Source organism: Populus euphratica, unplaced genomic scaffold, assembly GCF_000495115.2.
Source record: "Populus euphratica unplaced genomic scaffold, PopEup_1.0 scaffold255.1, whole genome shotgun sequence".
NCBI lineage: Eukaryota > Viridiplantae > Streptophyta > Magnoliopsida > Malpighiales > Salicaceae > Populus > Populus euphratica.
The window spans coordinates 277,362-293,303 of NW_011500141.1; the positions used below are offsets into that span (position 1 = coordinate 277,362).

Sequence of the window (15,942 nt, forward strand, 5' to 3'; positions counted from 1 at the left end):
ACACGACGGTGGAATCTTTGAGTTGGTAAAGAAAGATGCGTTACAATCACAGATGTTGTAGAGAACTGGAAAGGCATGTATCAATCCCTATCGAAAATTTCGATTCCTTAGGTATCTTGCAAAGTGTAAACTCAGGTGAGGCCTAGACTAAAAGCTGTTCGATCTATTTAAGGCAGAGAAATTAAGAAGCCCTGATTTGAGAAAAATGCATTCTGGCAAAACAAAATCACGAGTCCGTTTGGCCTGATTTAAGAAAAACAACTTCTGGATCATAATTCAAAAGTTATCAGATAGAACTGCAGTAAAGAGGTTATTCTCTAGTCACAATGCAAGATATCACGCGTTATCGCTTAGAGAACAAATATAATCGGCTGAATCCTTCATCACCTATACATTAATATCTGCTTTATTTCCTAGAATCATCTGTCAATCGTAGTTTCGTGAAATGTTCTCTTCGCTAGATTTTCATTTCCCTTTGTCAGCAGTTGGCCATTTGTGCGTCATATGGGTATATTGACAAGATAATACAAGAGAAATTCTGAAATGTTTTCTGTCCCCCTTTTCACTAAGAGAGTTACAATATATATATACATCAAGAAGTATCAAAACCCTTAATTCTAGCATCTAATAAACATAATCAGATTCTTTAATACTAGGCCTAGACAATAATTGAGATCTTTAGAGAGAATCCAGGGATATACAGCTATGACAGAAATTAAACAAAGAAAGAAGAATATAGTGACAGCTATGAAAGAAATAGAATAAGAAAAGGAGAATATACTGACAGCTACAAAAGAAAGACTAATAGCTATTAAAAAAATGAAATAAAAGAGAATATATTGACATCCCCCCTCAAATTGATGCGGGTAGGTCGAACAACATCAATTTGCGACTGAGAAACTTATGTCGTTGGCGTGTCAAGGCTTTTGTAAAGGCATCAGCTATTTGAAGAGCAGTATTGAGATGAGGAAGAGTGATAACACCGCGAGTAAAGGCCTCCCTAATATAATGACAGTCCACCTCTATGTGCTTGGTGCGTTCATGGTAGACCGGATTTGCAGCTATTTGAATAGCACTAGTATTATCACCATGAAGTGGAGTAGGAGCAGTAGGGGGGAACCCAAGTTCAGAAATAAGACCACGTAACCACACAATTTCAGAACAAGCTGCTGACATGGCTCCATACTCAGCCTCTGTAGAAGATTTAGAGACACAATCCTGCTTCTTACACTTCCAAGAGATCAAGGCATCTCCAAGAAAAATGCACCAGCCTGTAATAGATTTTCTAGTATCTGGGCAGCCAGCCCAATCCGCATCACTATAGGAAGTCAAGGTAAGAGTAGAATGTTTGGGAAAAAACAACCCACGAGTAGGGGACCCAATTAAGTATCGAATAAGACGACGAACTGCAGCAAGATGAAGATGTCGAGGTGCCTGCATAAATTTGCTAACTATATGGACAGCATAGGAGATATCAGGCCTTGTAATTGTTAGGTAGATAAGACTACCAACAAGTTGCCGATATAAAAAAGGATTAGGCAAAAGCTCGCCTTCATCTTTTCGGTATTTCACATTCACCTCCATTGGTGTATCAACAGCAGTAGCATTCTTTAAATCAGCAAGCTCAATGAGATCCTGAATATATTTATGTTGATTTAAGAACAAACCATGATCTCTAGAGTGAACTTCCAGCCCCAAAAAATATGTGAGATGTCCAAGATCTTTCATTTGAAATGTACTATGTAACATATGTTGAAGCTTGGTGATTAACCCAATGTCATTACCAGTGAGGATAATATCATCAACATAAACGAAGAGAAATACCATACCAGTGGTGGTCTTGTAAAAGAAAAGGGATGAATCATATTGACTTTGTGTGAAGGAGAAGGTGAGAAGAGTGTTGCGAAACTTCTCAAACCAGGCTCTAGGTGCTTGTTTCAACCCATACAAAGAGCGTCTTAGTTTGCAAACTGCATTAGAAGCCTTTATGGACATACCAGGTGGAAGTGTCATATAAATCTCTTCCTTAAGATCCCCATGCAAGAAGGCATTGGTTACATCCATCTGATATAAAGGCCAGGCTTTAGAGGCTGCAATAGCAAGAAGTGTTCTCACCGTAGTCATCTTAGCAACGGGTGCGAAGGTTTCTTCATAGTCGAAGCCATATTATTGTTTATTGCCAAGAGCAACCAATCGAGCTTTGTATCTATCCAAAGATCCATCAGACTTGAGTTTCACAGTATAAACCCACATGCTCCCAATAGGCTTAACATGTGAAGGACAAGAAATAATGTCCCAAGTATGATTGGCCTTAAGTGCGTGAAGTTCTGCCTCCATGGCTTGTTTCCAGCACTCATGTTTGCTAGCCTGTTTATAACAAGTGGGAATGGAAATAGAAGAGAGAGTAGTAGACATAGCCACAGGAGTGGAAAAACCATACCTTTCAGGAGGTTTGTGAGGTCTAGAGCTTCTACGAAGAGGAGGGGGATCATAGGAAATGGGCAGAACAGGATCAGATGTTGCAGGAAGATGTGAAGGAACCTCGGTGATACCTGGAGAAGGAGCAGAAGCAGGAGTGCGTCTATGATAAACATAACCAGGTTTAAACCTTTGTATTAGTGTTGACGACTTAGAAAAAGATGGTAAAACAGATAAAGATGGAAATACAGAAGGCTGTTGGGTGCAAAAGAAAGGCTGATTTTCAAAAAATATAACATTCCTAGAGACACGAGTTCGACGTGCATGTGGATCATAACAAAGAAATCCTTTTTGGGTGACAGCATAGCCTAAGAAAGCACACTTGACGGATTGGGCAGTAAGTTTATTTCTCTCATGTGCAGGAAGGTGAACAAAACAAACACATCCAAAAATATGAAGATTGGAATAATTTGGTGCATGTCCAAACAAACGAACATAGGGAGAATCATTGTTCAAGTGAGGAGATGGTAATCGATTAATTAAATAAACAGCAGTACATAAAGCTTCACACCAAAAATGAGAAGGAACATATGACTCAAGGAGAAGAGTTCGAACAACATCAAGAAGATGACGATTCTTTCTTTCAGCCACACCGTTTTGTTGTGGGGTGAAAGGACAAGAACGTTGTGATATGATCCCATGACTTTGAAGAAAAAATTGAAATGCATTTGACATATATTCACCACCTGAATCAGATTGCAGAATTTTAATTTTGGCAGAAAATTGTGTCTCAACTAAGGCAAGAAGGGCTTTAAACACAAAGAAAACCTCACTTTTAGATCGAAGAAAATATACCCAAGTAAAACGAGTGAAATCGTCTATAAATGTAACAAAATATCTATAATGTTCATGAGAAATGACAGGTGCAATACCCCATACATCAGTATGCACGATTTCAAAAGGTTTGGTGGTGTGAGTTTTATGCAATGGAAAAGGAAGTGTTTTGCTTTTACCAAGTTTGCAAGATGCACAATCAACAATATCATTATGAGAAGAAGTTGAATTTTTATTTCCTAATAAACCAGATTTAAACAAGACTCGAAGTACATGAGAATTAGGATGTCCTAAACGTCTATGCCACACCTGATTATCACAGTGAACAGCATTACATGCAACATAATTTAACATAGGAGAGGGAGATAGAAGCAAGGGAAATAGACGTCCCACTTTAGGTCCCTTCACGATCATCTTCCCGGACACTTGATCCTGCACAAAACAACCAGATTTGGAAAAATGAACATCACAATTGTTGTCAACTAATTGGCCAACAGATATGAGATTAGTGGACAGCTTAGGAGACACAAAGATAGTATTTAGAAGGGCTGAAATATCACCAACAGCTGTGATAGACAAAGGATTACCATCGGCAGTACGAATATGAAGATTACCTTTATATTTTTTAACATTATTTAAAGGTAAGACAGTGTTGGTCATGTGATTAGAAGCAGCAGAATCAAAATACCAAGGCTTAGGAATGGAATTTCGGTTACCTGAAAGGCCTAAAGCAGAAAGGGCAGAAACTATCATTTGTTGGACCATTTCAGGGGTAATAGAGGACTGACCAGGACTAGGAGTATTGGAGGAACCAACCGAGACATTATAGGCGGGGTCAGATTTCTTTGGAGGCCGGATGGAGCAATCTTTGATGATATGCCCTGTTTTCTTACAATAGTTGCAGAATTTTTTGGTACAAGTAGTGGCAATGTGCCCAAATCCTTTGCAGCTATAACACTGAACATTTGACATATTTCTACCTCCTTTAAACCTCCCTTGAGCAGTGTATGCAACAGGAATTGGAGTAGAATTTTGAGCTTTCTGCTCCAAGACAGCTTGTGTAATGATCCGTTGTTCTTCCCTGAGAAGCTCTCCTACACAAATATCCAAGAAAGGAACTGGTTCTCTATTCATCAGGTTGGACCTGATTGCTTCAAATTCCCCTCTTAACTTCATTAAAAATTGATCACGCTTGCTAGTCTCATGCACACTTTGAATAACAATAAGTCCTTCAAGAGGTACACTTGCATACACAATGTCTATGTACTCAGCCCAAAGATTTACAAAGGAAGAATAAAATTCTTGTATTGACATACTACCTTGATTGAGTTGACCCAACTCAAGTTCCAATTGAAACCTTCGTGCTGTATTGCTTTGGTTGTAAACTTTCTTTAGGTAATCCCACATTTCTCTAGATGATTTGTAAGGCTTGAGATTGAGAAGCATGGAGTGTTCCATACTTCCAAGTATCCAAGACATAATCTGAGCATCCTTCACCTCCCATTTCACATATTTCTCCTTTTCCTGCTCACTGTCAGGTGCAGGAACTGTCCCAGCAATATGACCCCATAATTCCTTTCCCTTGACAAAAATCTGAAACTGGAAAGCCCAGGCAGAATAGTTCTTTCCAGTAAATCGAACAATAAAATGTTCAGATCGTTCCATAGACAAGATTTAACTAGAAACAAGAACAAAAAGATCAAGTCCAAGAAAAACAGAATAAAAGAACCAGATAAGGAACTAGACACAAGATGAATTGATTTCAGAATTTTGGCTCTGATACCATGACAAGATAATACAAGAGAAATTCTGAAATGTTTTCTGTCCTCCTTTCACTAAGAGAGTTACAATATATATATACATCAAGAAGTATCAAAACCCTTAATTCTAGCATCTAATAAACATAATCAGATTCTTTAATACTAGGCCTAGACAATAATTGAGATCTTTAGAGAGAATCCAGGGATATACAGCTATGACAGAAATTAAACAAAGAAAGAAGAATATAGTGACAACTATGAAAGAAATAGAATAAGAAAAGGAGAATATACTGACAACTATAAAAGAAAGACTAATAGCTATTAAAAAAATGAAATAAAAGAGAATATATTGACAAGTAATGCTTGAAATTTTGGCATCCTAAAGAAGTCAATTCTATGTTTATGTAACAACCTCTAATTCTTTCTCTTTCTATTTTTTCAGGTTGATCGGTGCTTGAACCAGGAGGAAGCCAGAGCAGAACTCTACCCATCCCAGACCACCAAAACAAAATTACTGGATGTACAGTGCTCTGTATCTCAGTCTCGTAACGTCATGAATTGTACATAGGATGGCAAAAGGAAAACGCTTCTCAGGAGTTCGGTAAAACTGATTTGATCCTACACTGATTTGGTTTTTGTTGCAGGTGATGAAATATGTTTTGCTGGAAAGAAATGCAAAGAAGTGGGCTCAGAAGCAAAACGCCGAGGGGATGGAAGCTGAAGATCGGGTATTCTTCAATTTGCATGCTAAGTTAATGACGACTAAGATAATTGAAATTGTCTCTAAACATCAGTTAACCAATTTCATGCAGGAGCTGTTATCCAAATATGCTAGCTTGAAGCTTGAATAGTAGGATAGCTCTGCTGCCATTGTTGCCAGCATCGCATGAGTGATGTCTGCGCCTTGGAGCATTACAAAGGAAGCCGAAATCCACAGCTAGTGGCATTTCAGGGTGTATATAGGACTATGAAATCCTTTAAACTAGTATACTATAGTTTTATTATAATATTCAGCATGAATTGCGTATGATCTGTAATCCAACTCTCCTAAGTTTGACAGTGAAGTTAGTTAAATGGTTTAACTTATCTGTTTATAATATTTGAATTTATACTTCATGAGCTGCTTTCTACTAATGCGGATCATTAAGACAAGTCCCTAGCTTACTTGCTGGGAGTTTTTCCGAGCACAAATTATTTCTATATTTTTAACTTTTTTAAAATATAAATATATTAACCCCCCGAAAAACACGGGGCAATACACTATAAACTTTCTAGAACTAATTAATATTAGCGTAATTTTATAAACCTGTGTGATGACTTTTACATACATTAATTTAATCTTTGATGATTGCACAGCTTATGTTATGAATTTTTTTCGATTGTGGTTTGCGAGGCATTCATAAAATCAATGGTAAGTTCGTTGATTATAAAAGTTTGTTTTTTTCAGTTTTGCGAGGCATTCAATGAAGAAGAGACATATACTACAAAAATAATTCAGCTTGGAATACATCGATGCAAATGGGTGGATGCTGAATTAACAAATTAAGAAACACCACCAAATTAACTTGTACCAAATCCACGTCTCAAGGTTTCATCTATCCTCTGCAGGTCTAGAATTGCCAAGGTTGAACTTTTTAAACTGCCAAGATTCTGGTCTCCTTCCCAGACTAGCTTAACCTTGCTAGATGATAGCTCAAGTTCAGGCTCAAAAAGGGTTCCGATCAAAATTTAATTACAAGGCAAACATCTCAGAGATATCCATCCCTATGTAAATACCTCATCTACTCAGAAAAGGGACTTGAGTCCTTGAGAGAGGTCCATGTTTGCAAAGACTTGTAGATCTTAACATTATTTTTCTACTATTTTTTCAGAAGTCAATGAATTATTTTTCAATAAACAGGGAACAAAACGGCTCTATTGCACTACGGTGTGTCATTTATCAACATGCATGAGTCCTAAGGAATACTCCTTGACAATCAATAAACACAACAACGTAGTGCTGCATAACCTCTTAACATGATGATTAAGGCAGCTCGAACCAAGAACAAATCAAATTGTGAACAAATTAAGTTCCAAAGAGAATGCTACGTAGATAGACCGAGTGATAAAAAGATGACCTACGTTTCCATGAATCATCTTTTTTTTACTAAGAAGTACAAAAATGACAGTTTCTGAAATTAAGCACAACTAACTAATTGAATAAGCTTTTTTTTTTTTACTAAAAGCACAGATAAGCTGATTTATTATCATTCATGGAGGCTGTCGTGGGGGATTTAAAGGTGCTCTATAACTTGAAAGTCGTTTTTTAGCGGTTGTTTCAGTATGTTCTAGTTTTATGGCTGTCCTTATGCAACTTAACCAGACTATATATGATGAACATTAAATGTCCAGTACGAGGTGATACCATGATTTCTAGTACTGGTGTTTGTGTGGATATACCATCGCAAACTTTCAATGCACGATCCTAAGAGTACTTTCAATGCACGATCCTAAGAGTAGGATTGAAATGAGCTTGGTTGGTCTTTTTTAAAAGAACATGAAAAACAAAAATAATTACATTTGAATTGAGGCTAATTAACAAACCAGCCCTTGTTTATCATCCTCAGATCCCCTTACTGTTTAAATGAACTTGTAAGTTGAATGCCCATGATAGTTAAGTACGGATAAACATGTCATACAATTATCAATAACTTGGAGATGCTGAAGCAAGCAAGAAGAATTCCATGCATGTGTTTCCAAGATGCCTAATGAATCGAGAGACAACACTACAGTAGCAATTGATTCACAGGCTCATCCCTCCTTCAATTGGTTTAGGAGGGAGAGTTCTAAATCGACCAGTGCACTTATGCAGAACACCTTTGTTTTTTCTTTCTTTGAAAAAGACAGAAACGTTTGTGATTATAGCTTCAGTAATGAAATCAAGGCAGCGTTAGGTTTCTTTCGTTTATTTTTTGGCATTTCTAGAATGGCTTCAATGTTTTTGCTTCACGAAATGAAAAGGGTTATCAAAACATCCTTTCCATATACGTCATATCAAACACAGCCACAGGTTCTGGACATAAAACAGACAGTTAACTGAGATTATTAGCAATCTAGCACCATGACAATTGAAGTTCAAGGCATCGTTTTCAATGTGTTGGTACCAACTGCATGCTTTTTATTGGCATTTGAACAGCTACAGAGGTTAAGAGACAGGAAATCTTTAACAAAATCTACTCGGAAGAGAGATAAGGCATGTGCAGTTTCTTGGATCCAAATCAATAAGCTTGTCCCGGTATTGAATTGGTGAAGTAACCTTGACCATATTAAAACTTGCACAACAAAATTGAAGATTCAATCTCTCAAGGTTAATTTATAGCCTTTGTAAAAATCTGGCATAGATAGGTGCTCACAATTGCTAAGGCTTGCATATTTTAAATCGATAAGATTCTTGTTTCCTCTCTAAATGATAGCGTCTTGTAGTTATCATAAAGAACCAAAAACAATTATTCATCCCAGTGCAGCATCTCATCTCCTATGAAAGGAACTTGACGCCAGCCCTGAGGAAGGTGCACTTTACAGTTATTTTGAACACCAGAATTATAAATCCTGAGCAATCTGAGTTTGGATTTCCTTGCGAAGACTCTGGAATTTAATTTACTTTCAAAAATAATTTCTGAAATGTCCAACAACATCCCTTCAATGTCATCGTTTCTCCAGTAAGTTGCAAGATTTCTTTCATTCTCGTCAAACTCTTTTCCCCTAGGATAGTTGGCAATCATGGTTCCAGGTAATTGAATGTCTTCTCACATGTTAACTACCAAGAAAAAACAACCGCCTAGCTACGTGGCTCAACCGTGATGTTCGTGTATCGAATGATCAAGGTCAAATTAAGTATTCCTAAATGCTTAGCTGGTTCAAAAATATAAGCTACCGATGTAATAAATTTCGAAGAAAAAAAGAAGCTAGTACCCGTCTTCTAAGACCATTCCTTCCATGTATGCAACTTCTTTAAGAGCCTTCCTCCACCCCTCCACCCGGTCCTTGAAATGTATCTCATGCTTAGCAAACTCTTCACCATACCTCCCTGTTTGGGTCCCCACCTCAGATGGATCAACATCGTAGAAAACTGGAAACACTATGTGCCCAACAGTTCTTCTACGTTCCATGATCATCTCTAGCTCGTCAAGACACCATCTCGAAGAAGCGTACTCTTTAGAAAACACAATAATGGATAGTTTTGTTTCTTGAACTGCTTTCTTGATTTCTAACTCAATGTTCTCTCCTCTCCGTATTCCATCGTCGTCTCTGAAAGTGGGAATCCCTTCTCTAGATAACGCTTTGTACAGGTGGTCGGTGAAGTTCCTGCGAGTGTCTTTGCCGCGGAAGCTCAAGAACACATCGTAAGTACCAGGCATCAACGAGAGAAGAATCAAAATTTGGGTCACCAGGTTGAAAGCCATCGGTTTGACGAAGAGAAATATGTCGAAAGAAACAAAGATTTTTGTGTTGGAAGAGATGCAGATCTCACGTGATTCTGAGTTGGAAGAAAGAAGAAAAGCCAAAGTTTGGGTTTTTTTTTAATCTGTCTAGGAAGTTTCTTCGCTCATGTGTGGCTGCAAAACGGGGACCTCTAACGTTTAAAGGAGTGATCTAACTATGGATTGAACTATACTAAAGTATTTGTGTTTTTTATTTTATAATTTGTTTTTTATGTATGCACTATGAAAAATATTGCTTTTTTTAAATAAAAAAAATATACTACTTTTTCATTGCATTGCATATTGCTATTACGAAAAAAAACCCATTATCTATAAGGTTGAATTAAAAAAAAATCAAAGAAAAAGGATTAGATTGACACAAAAAAATTTAAAAAGTTGCTTTTTTGGGGAGCGTTCATGGGGAGCTTGTTCTACACTGTGGTCCCTATTATTCTTTTATATGCACGATCAGTCCTAGGGATTACTCCTTGACAATCAACAAACACAACAAGAAAGTGCTGCGCAACCTTTGGATCCAAGAACAAATCAAATCTGGTCTTGAAAGGCTAAGACTGACCCATTTTAAATCGATAGGATTCGTGTTTCCTTTCTAGATGATAGCTGAGTTAAATTATCCAGAAAAAAACTGGAAGGCAAAGATCTGAAAAGGTAAAACAATTATGCAATTACTTATGTACCTGTCTTGCTGCAGCACCATTCCTGCCAGGTCTGCGGCTTCTTTAAGAGCGGCCCTCCAACTTTCCACTCTAGCCATTTCCTTATGGAAGCTCTTTTCGTGTTTAGCAAATGCTTCTTCAAACAACCCTTTCTGTTCACTGACCTCCGACGGATCAACGTTATAAAAAACGGGAAGCACAACGAGCCCAGTTTTATTCCTGGCATCCATGATGTGCACAAGCTGGTCCAGGCACTTTGTTGAAGAAGCATAGCCTTTAGAGAACACAACAACCGATATCCTGGATTCCTGTATAGGTTTCTTGATATCAGACTTTTGTCCTGCGTAGATTCCACCATCATCTCTAAGAGTGCGAATCCCAGCAGAATTGAGGTCTTTGTAGAGATGATCACCAAAATTCTTGCCAATGTCATGGTGGCTAAAACTCAAGAAAACATCGTTATCCTTTCTGGAGAGGAGAAGCATCAACAGATTGATAAGTGAGAACAAATCCATTGGACTGATTGGTGAATAAAAAATGCCGAAACTAAACTGGAATATGAGAAAGATGGAAGTTTCCGGTGGGAATGGAGTGAAAATTGAGTTTTAAAATCCCAGTGGACTGGTTGGTGAATAAGAAATGACGAAACTAGAAGGATGGGATTTCCCGATGCGAATGGAGAGACACGGAAACACGATGGGAAGACTTTTTAGGTTGGGATCCGCCGCCTGCTGGTAACTGAAAGTGGAAGACAGAGAGAGAGGTGAGGTCCGAAACCCTACTGCGAGGGGGACGCCTCGTGGGCCAAAATGGGTTTTTTTCGAACCGTTTAGGAAGTCTCGTTTCCTGTGTCAAATTAGGGCTCACGTGGCCCAGATTTGATATGTTCGGTCCATTTCTGTCGACCCAGTTTAGGAAGAAACAGGGCCTGATAGTCCATCAAGCGGAAAATCAAAACCTGGATCAACGGTTGCTTTTTATATTCGTTGTCACTTTAGATTTCAACGGTGATTAAAACAAACGAAAAATTGGTTATTGAATTTATTTATTTTTGGTACAGTTAAACCTTTTTTTAGCATCAATTAACATCCAATTCCATTTTTTTTTTGAAGAGAATGTTGAGTTGAGAGACAGGTGACAAAAGTGCAAAAAACATGTAAAATAGGTAATAACTTTGAATTTTTTTCAAAAAGTTGATTTTAATCCCTTATTTTTTTTTATTTCATAGGTAACCACTCCCTCTAAATTTTAAAAATTCAATCTTGGCTTAAAACTTTATTTTTAGAGATGATGAAGAGAGCAAGAAGAATTGTATGGATGTGTTTGGAAGATGCCTAAAGAATGGAGAGACAATACTACTCTAGTAATTGATACACTAGCTCATCCCTACTTCAATTGGTTTTTGCAGAACACGTTATCTTTTTTTATCTGTTTTTGATAGAGACAGCTCTGTTAGTGATTATAGTTTCAATAATGAGATTACCAGCGTCTCGGATCTACTTCATTTCCATCACAGGTCCCCTAGAATAAATTCCAGCCCCAAAACTAGTGTAAAGCTTCATCACTGAAGATCAGTTGGGGGAGCGTCAGACTGAAGATCTGAAGGTCGCGTGTTCGATCCACGCTCACCGCATTACTCTCTTACTCGATTTTGTTTGTTAATGACGTCTTTTCCTCCTGCATTTGAACCTGAGCCGAGAAAACTGCTTCTCAACTCGTATTATTTCGGAGGTGGGTTCTTGACAACATATAATGCCGTTCATCCAACCCAGATCAACGAGAAATCTTGGGTCTATGCAGGGGTTGTTTTCTTAGCGATTGTCCCGCTTCATGGCAGTAATGAGAGATTCTTATATAATATGCAAGCGGAAAGAAAGCTTCAATCAAACACCTACCTTTTCGACCTGATTACACTATTATGTATGCGGAGGATACAGCCCAGCAAGATTCTTCAGTAAGAAATCCGGGCCGGATAGTGACCCCTACCCTGTTATCTGCAACGAAACGATCAATCTGCTACACACCCTCCAATGCCCAATACAATATAGAGATCCGTTTCGACCTTGTTCAATGCGTGGATTGGAAGGTTTTGAAATTTCGATATGGGTATCTCGTGTTCCGCATGAGGACCGCGGACTATATATATAGTATGAAGTTACAGTATTAAGGAAGTGATAAAGACTTCTCCATCAAACAAAGTGGCTCTTCATTCCTTACCAAGCCCCTGACTACGACTATCCGACCATGATCTACTAAGGTAAGGGTCGATAGGTAGGAAGGTGTGTTGCGTTGGGTTCTGTTAACCTTACCAATCTTCGGATATATATTAGGTATATCCCAGCTCCTCTTGTGTGTTGTGTTTCTTTCATGTTCTATCTTACTTATTTCGGTAACTAGTGGTACCTAGTCCAGGGATCGAGTGGTTCATAAGGGCCCAGACACGACACTTCCCCATATTGTGAAACCACTACTTACTTTAGCCCACTCATCACTTAAGGCGGCGTTAGTTAGGGGTGGGTACACTGATTCGTTATTGGATAGCAGTGAAGGTGCTGATGAGATGATGAACCAGATAGGGAAGAGGCCCCTTTTCATGTGCCCTAAAAGACTTTCCAAGAGCCAATAAAAAAAAGCCAAAAAAGAAGTAAACCGCCAATTTCATGTACAAGTTCAATATCTGGTCTCTCTCAGATTTGATGATATCGTAAGAAACCTAACAACCCAAGAAAAACTAGCATCAAAACTAATGTATAGTACGTGACTCAATCTGTAACGAGAATATCATCGATTGCCTGCTTGTACCAAATGTATTTGGAATGCATGGAACATGGAGTATTTAAGCATGATAGTTTATATATATATATATATATATATATATATACATATATATATAAACTATCAGGAATTGATGTTATAATCTCAATATGGTCCTTCTGCAATGTGAGAGGACTGGAGGTAAGGTTGTGCTTGAATTGGGAATGGACACATTCTCAACACTTGAAGTTAGCAATCAGTGCCACGACGAGTTTCCCTTCAATCAACAGGCTGAGTCTTAGTTACCTTTGATGCCATTTTAACCGTTGATAGAGCAAATGAAGCTTCTGGTATCAAATTGCCTTGTGTAATGAATATGTTTAATTTGAATAAGCGGAAATGTTTCACAATTAGTGAATGAATTATTTTTTTTTTTCAAATAATTCATGTATTAAATTGATTTATGGCAATTTCCATTGCTATTTAACCTGTTACTCCACCCTTAACTTAAGCTTTCATTACTCTCCTTTTTTCCCTGTATTTGGGACCAAATTTTAGTAGCAACTTCAATTATAGCACCCAGGATTGCCAGATCAATTTTGTTCTAATTATGCCAACTTCTATCCCAAAATATACAAATATGCGGATGCATTCATATATAGTCATAGTTTTTCTAACAAAATATCCAAAATATACAATCTATTTCAAGATAACAATAACAGAATCTCCCTCCTGCTTTAAGTTCAGAGAGCAAATTAAAAACTTTCAATTTATAGCTCAGTCGTTAATTAAGAAAAAAAATTGCTTACCCTTTCAACATGATTGTGAGGACTAAAACAAGTTAATAGACTTGGAGTTAAGTAGAAGTTAATATTAAAATTGGAAGTGTCTGGATTCTAATATTGGTTGTTTTTTTAATACTTTTTACTTAAAAAATATTAAAATAATATGTTTTTATTTTTTAAAATTTATTTTTAACATTAAAACGATTTAAAAATATAAAAATAAATAAAAAATTTCAAAAATATTTTTTAACTGCAAAAACAAGCAAACAAGTAGTCTAAAAATATGTGAATGAGGGTCACCTGACAAGCTCTGTGATCAAATTTCTGATGCAATCCTAGATGCCTGCCTTCAGCAAGATCCAGAAAGCAAGGTTGCGTGTGAGACTTGTACCAAGACGAACATGGCTATGGTCTTTGGAGAGATCACCACAAAAGCAAAATCAAGTAGATTATTAGAAGATTGTGCGCAACACTTGTCGTTCGATAGGATTTATTCCTGATGATGCTGGTCTTCAAGCAGACAAATGCAATGTCTTAGTTAACATTGAGCAGCAGAGCCCTGATATTGCACAGGGTGTGCGTGGTCATCTCACGAAGCGCCATTAGGGTTCCAGTTCGCGTACACACTGTTCTAATTTCCACACATAATGATGAAACTGTTGCCAATGATGAGATTGCTGATAACCTCAAAGAGCATGTTATCAAGCCAGTCTTCCCTGAGAAGAACCTTGATAAGAAAACCATACTTCACCCCAATCCACACGGTGATGCTGCATTTACTGGGCGTCAAATTATTATCGATACTTATGGTGGTTGGGGTGCACATGGTGGTGGTGCCTTCTCCGGCAAGGACCCTACCAAGGTAGACAGGAGTGGAGCCTATATTGTTAGGCAGGCAGCCAGGAGCATTGTTGCAAGTGGTCTTGCTCGCCGATGCATTGTTTTAGTCTCTTATGCTATAGGTGTGCCCGAACCATTGTCAGTTCTTGTTAATACATGTGGCACAGGAAAGATCCCAGATAAGGAAATCCTCAGCATCGTGAAGGACAACTTCGATTTCAGACCCGGAATGATCGCCATTACCTTGTATCTTAAGATGGGTGGCAATGGCAGGTTCTTGAAGACAGCTGCTTATGGTCACTTTGGAAGGGATGACCCTCACTTTACAAGGGAGGTTGTGAAGCCCCTGAAATATCAGAAGCCCCAAGTGTAAAATCATGACATGCATGGCCTGTAATCAATAATTTGCTTGTTCTAGCCACCAGCTCGAAAACCCAAGAGTCTTCCAGTAGTTTTCTTGCCTTTTCTGCTTATTTATTTTATTTTGAAGGTTTTGTATGCTTTTTCCATACAGTATAAGAAATACATGTGGAGTTTTGAGTTTTAGTTAAAAACAAGAAGACGGGAGAGAAGAGCTGCCTTGTCACCTTGAAACTTCATGAGATTGTAAGTAGAGAATACGGATGTAACACTGTAAAAGGATGAACTGCAGAAAAAATGAATTTCATGGTGGAATAAGATGGTTGTTCAACTTCCACACTTCACCATGTTTTGTCTGCCTTGTTCTCTTCTCACATAGATTTTCAGCAAAAACTAATGCAATGTTCAGGTACAGCGAGATGACCTTGCTCGAACTATCATCATCTTTCTACTCAGTTGCTAAACTCTCTTGTTCGAAGCATAGAACCAAAAAAGTACTCTCTGAATTCAAATGATGATATAGCAGGATTTTGATGGGTTGATAATGAGTAAATGTCTCTTTTATTATAAGCCAAAGAAATTCATAATGGCAGAGGAAGCAACCTATAAACTGAACAGAGAAAGGCACAGAACCGGCATTGACGAGGCTAAAAAACCTCCAGAAGCCCTTACATTCATCAAAAGTGAAATTAAAGCTAAAGAAAACATATTATAAACATTTAATCATAATCTTACCTTTGTTATTTATTTCATCAACTCCTTTCTATTTCCCTTTTAATTTCTCTCTTTTCTCTTCTTCTTCTTATTTCTCTCTTCTCTCTCACGGTTTGTTCTCTCAAATATTCAGATTTTTTTTTATTTATATTATCATTATTTTATTCAATTATTACTATACCCCTCATTCATTTATTCCAACTTTTAAACCTTCAAGAACTTTATTATATTTTCTAATGTCTTTATATTCAAAACATTACAAAAGATGCATTGAATATTAGTATGCTTAGATTAATCCATATATATCTTTAATTTGGCCATAAAGATTTCATATATATAA

The 15,942-nt window shown here is 37.5% G+C and overlaps 3 protein-coding genes and 1 long non-coding RNA gene across 4 annotated transcripts; 2 read left to right on the plus strand and 2 right to left on the minus strand.

Moving 5' to 3' along the window:
* Positions 1 to 3,593: 3,593 nt before the first annotated feature.
* LOC105110663 (uncharacterized) lies at positions 3,594 to 5,280 on the minus strand. Its single transcript, XM_011005762.1, has 2 exons — positions 3,969 to 5,280; positions 3,594 to 3,684 (listed from the first exon to the last, which is right to left on the minus strand). Exons 1-2 carry the CDS (start codon positions 4,915 to 4,917, stop codon positions 3,647 to 3,649), a joined length of 987 nt encoding a protein of 328 aa, XP_011004064.1. The 5' UTR covers positions 4,918 to 5,280; the 3' UTR covers positions 3,594 to 3,646.
* A 102-nt stretch (positions 5,281 to 5,382) lies between these two features.
* Positions 5,383 to 6,101, plus strand: LOC105110662 (uncharacterized). Its single transcript, XR_839512.1, has 3 exons — positions 5,383 to 5,532; positions 5,657 to 5,740; positions 5,825 to 6,101. It is a non-coding gene; the product is annotated as an uncharacterized LOC105110662 (long non-coding RNA).
* A 2,344-nt stretch (positions 6,102 to 8,445) lies between these two features.
* Positions 8,446 to 10,878, minus strand: LOC105110661 (TMV resistance protein N-like). The gene is made up of 2 exons (XM_011005761.1): positions 10,171 to 10,878; positions 8,446 to 9,380 (listed from the first exon to the last, which is right to left on the minus strand). Exons 1-2 carry the CDS (start codon positions 10,662 to 10,664, stop codon positions 8,957 to 8,959), a joined length of 918 nt encoding a protein of 305 aa, XP_011004063.1. The 5' UTR covers positions 10,665 to 10,878; the 3' UTR covers positions 8,446 to 8,956.
* A 3,149-nt stretch (positions 10,879 to 14,027) lies between these two features.
* On the plus strand, positions 14,028 to 15,461 carry LOC105110668 (S-adenosylmethionine synthase 2-like). The gene is made up of 2 exons (XM_011005767.1): positions 14,028 to 14,132; positions 14,227 to 15,461. The coding sequence occupies exons 1-2, from the start codon at positions 14,028 to 14,030 to the stop codon at positions 14,899 to 14,901; spliced, it is 780 nt and encodes a 259-aa protein (XP_011004069.1). The 3' UTR covers positions 14,902 to 15,461.
* Positions 15,462 to 15,942: the final 481 nt, after the last annotated feature.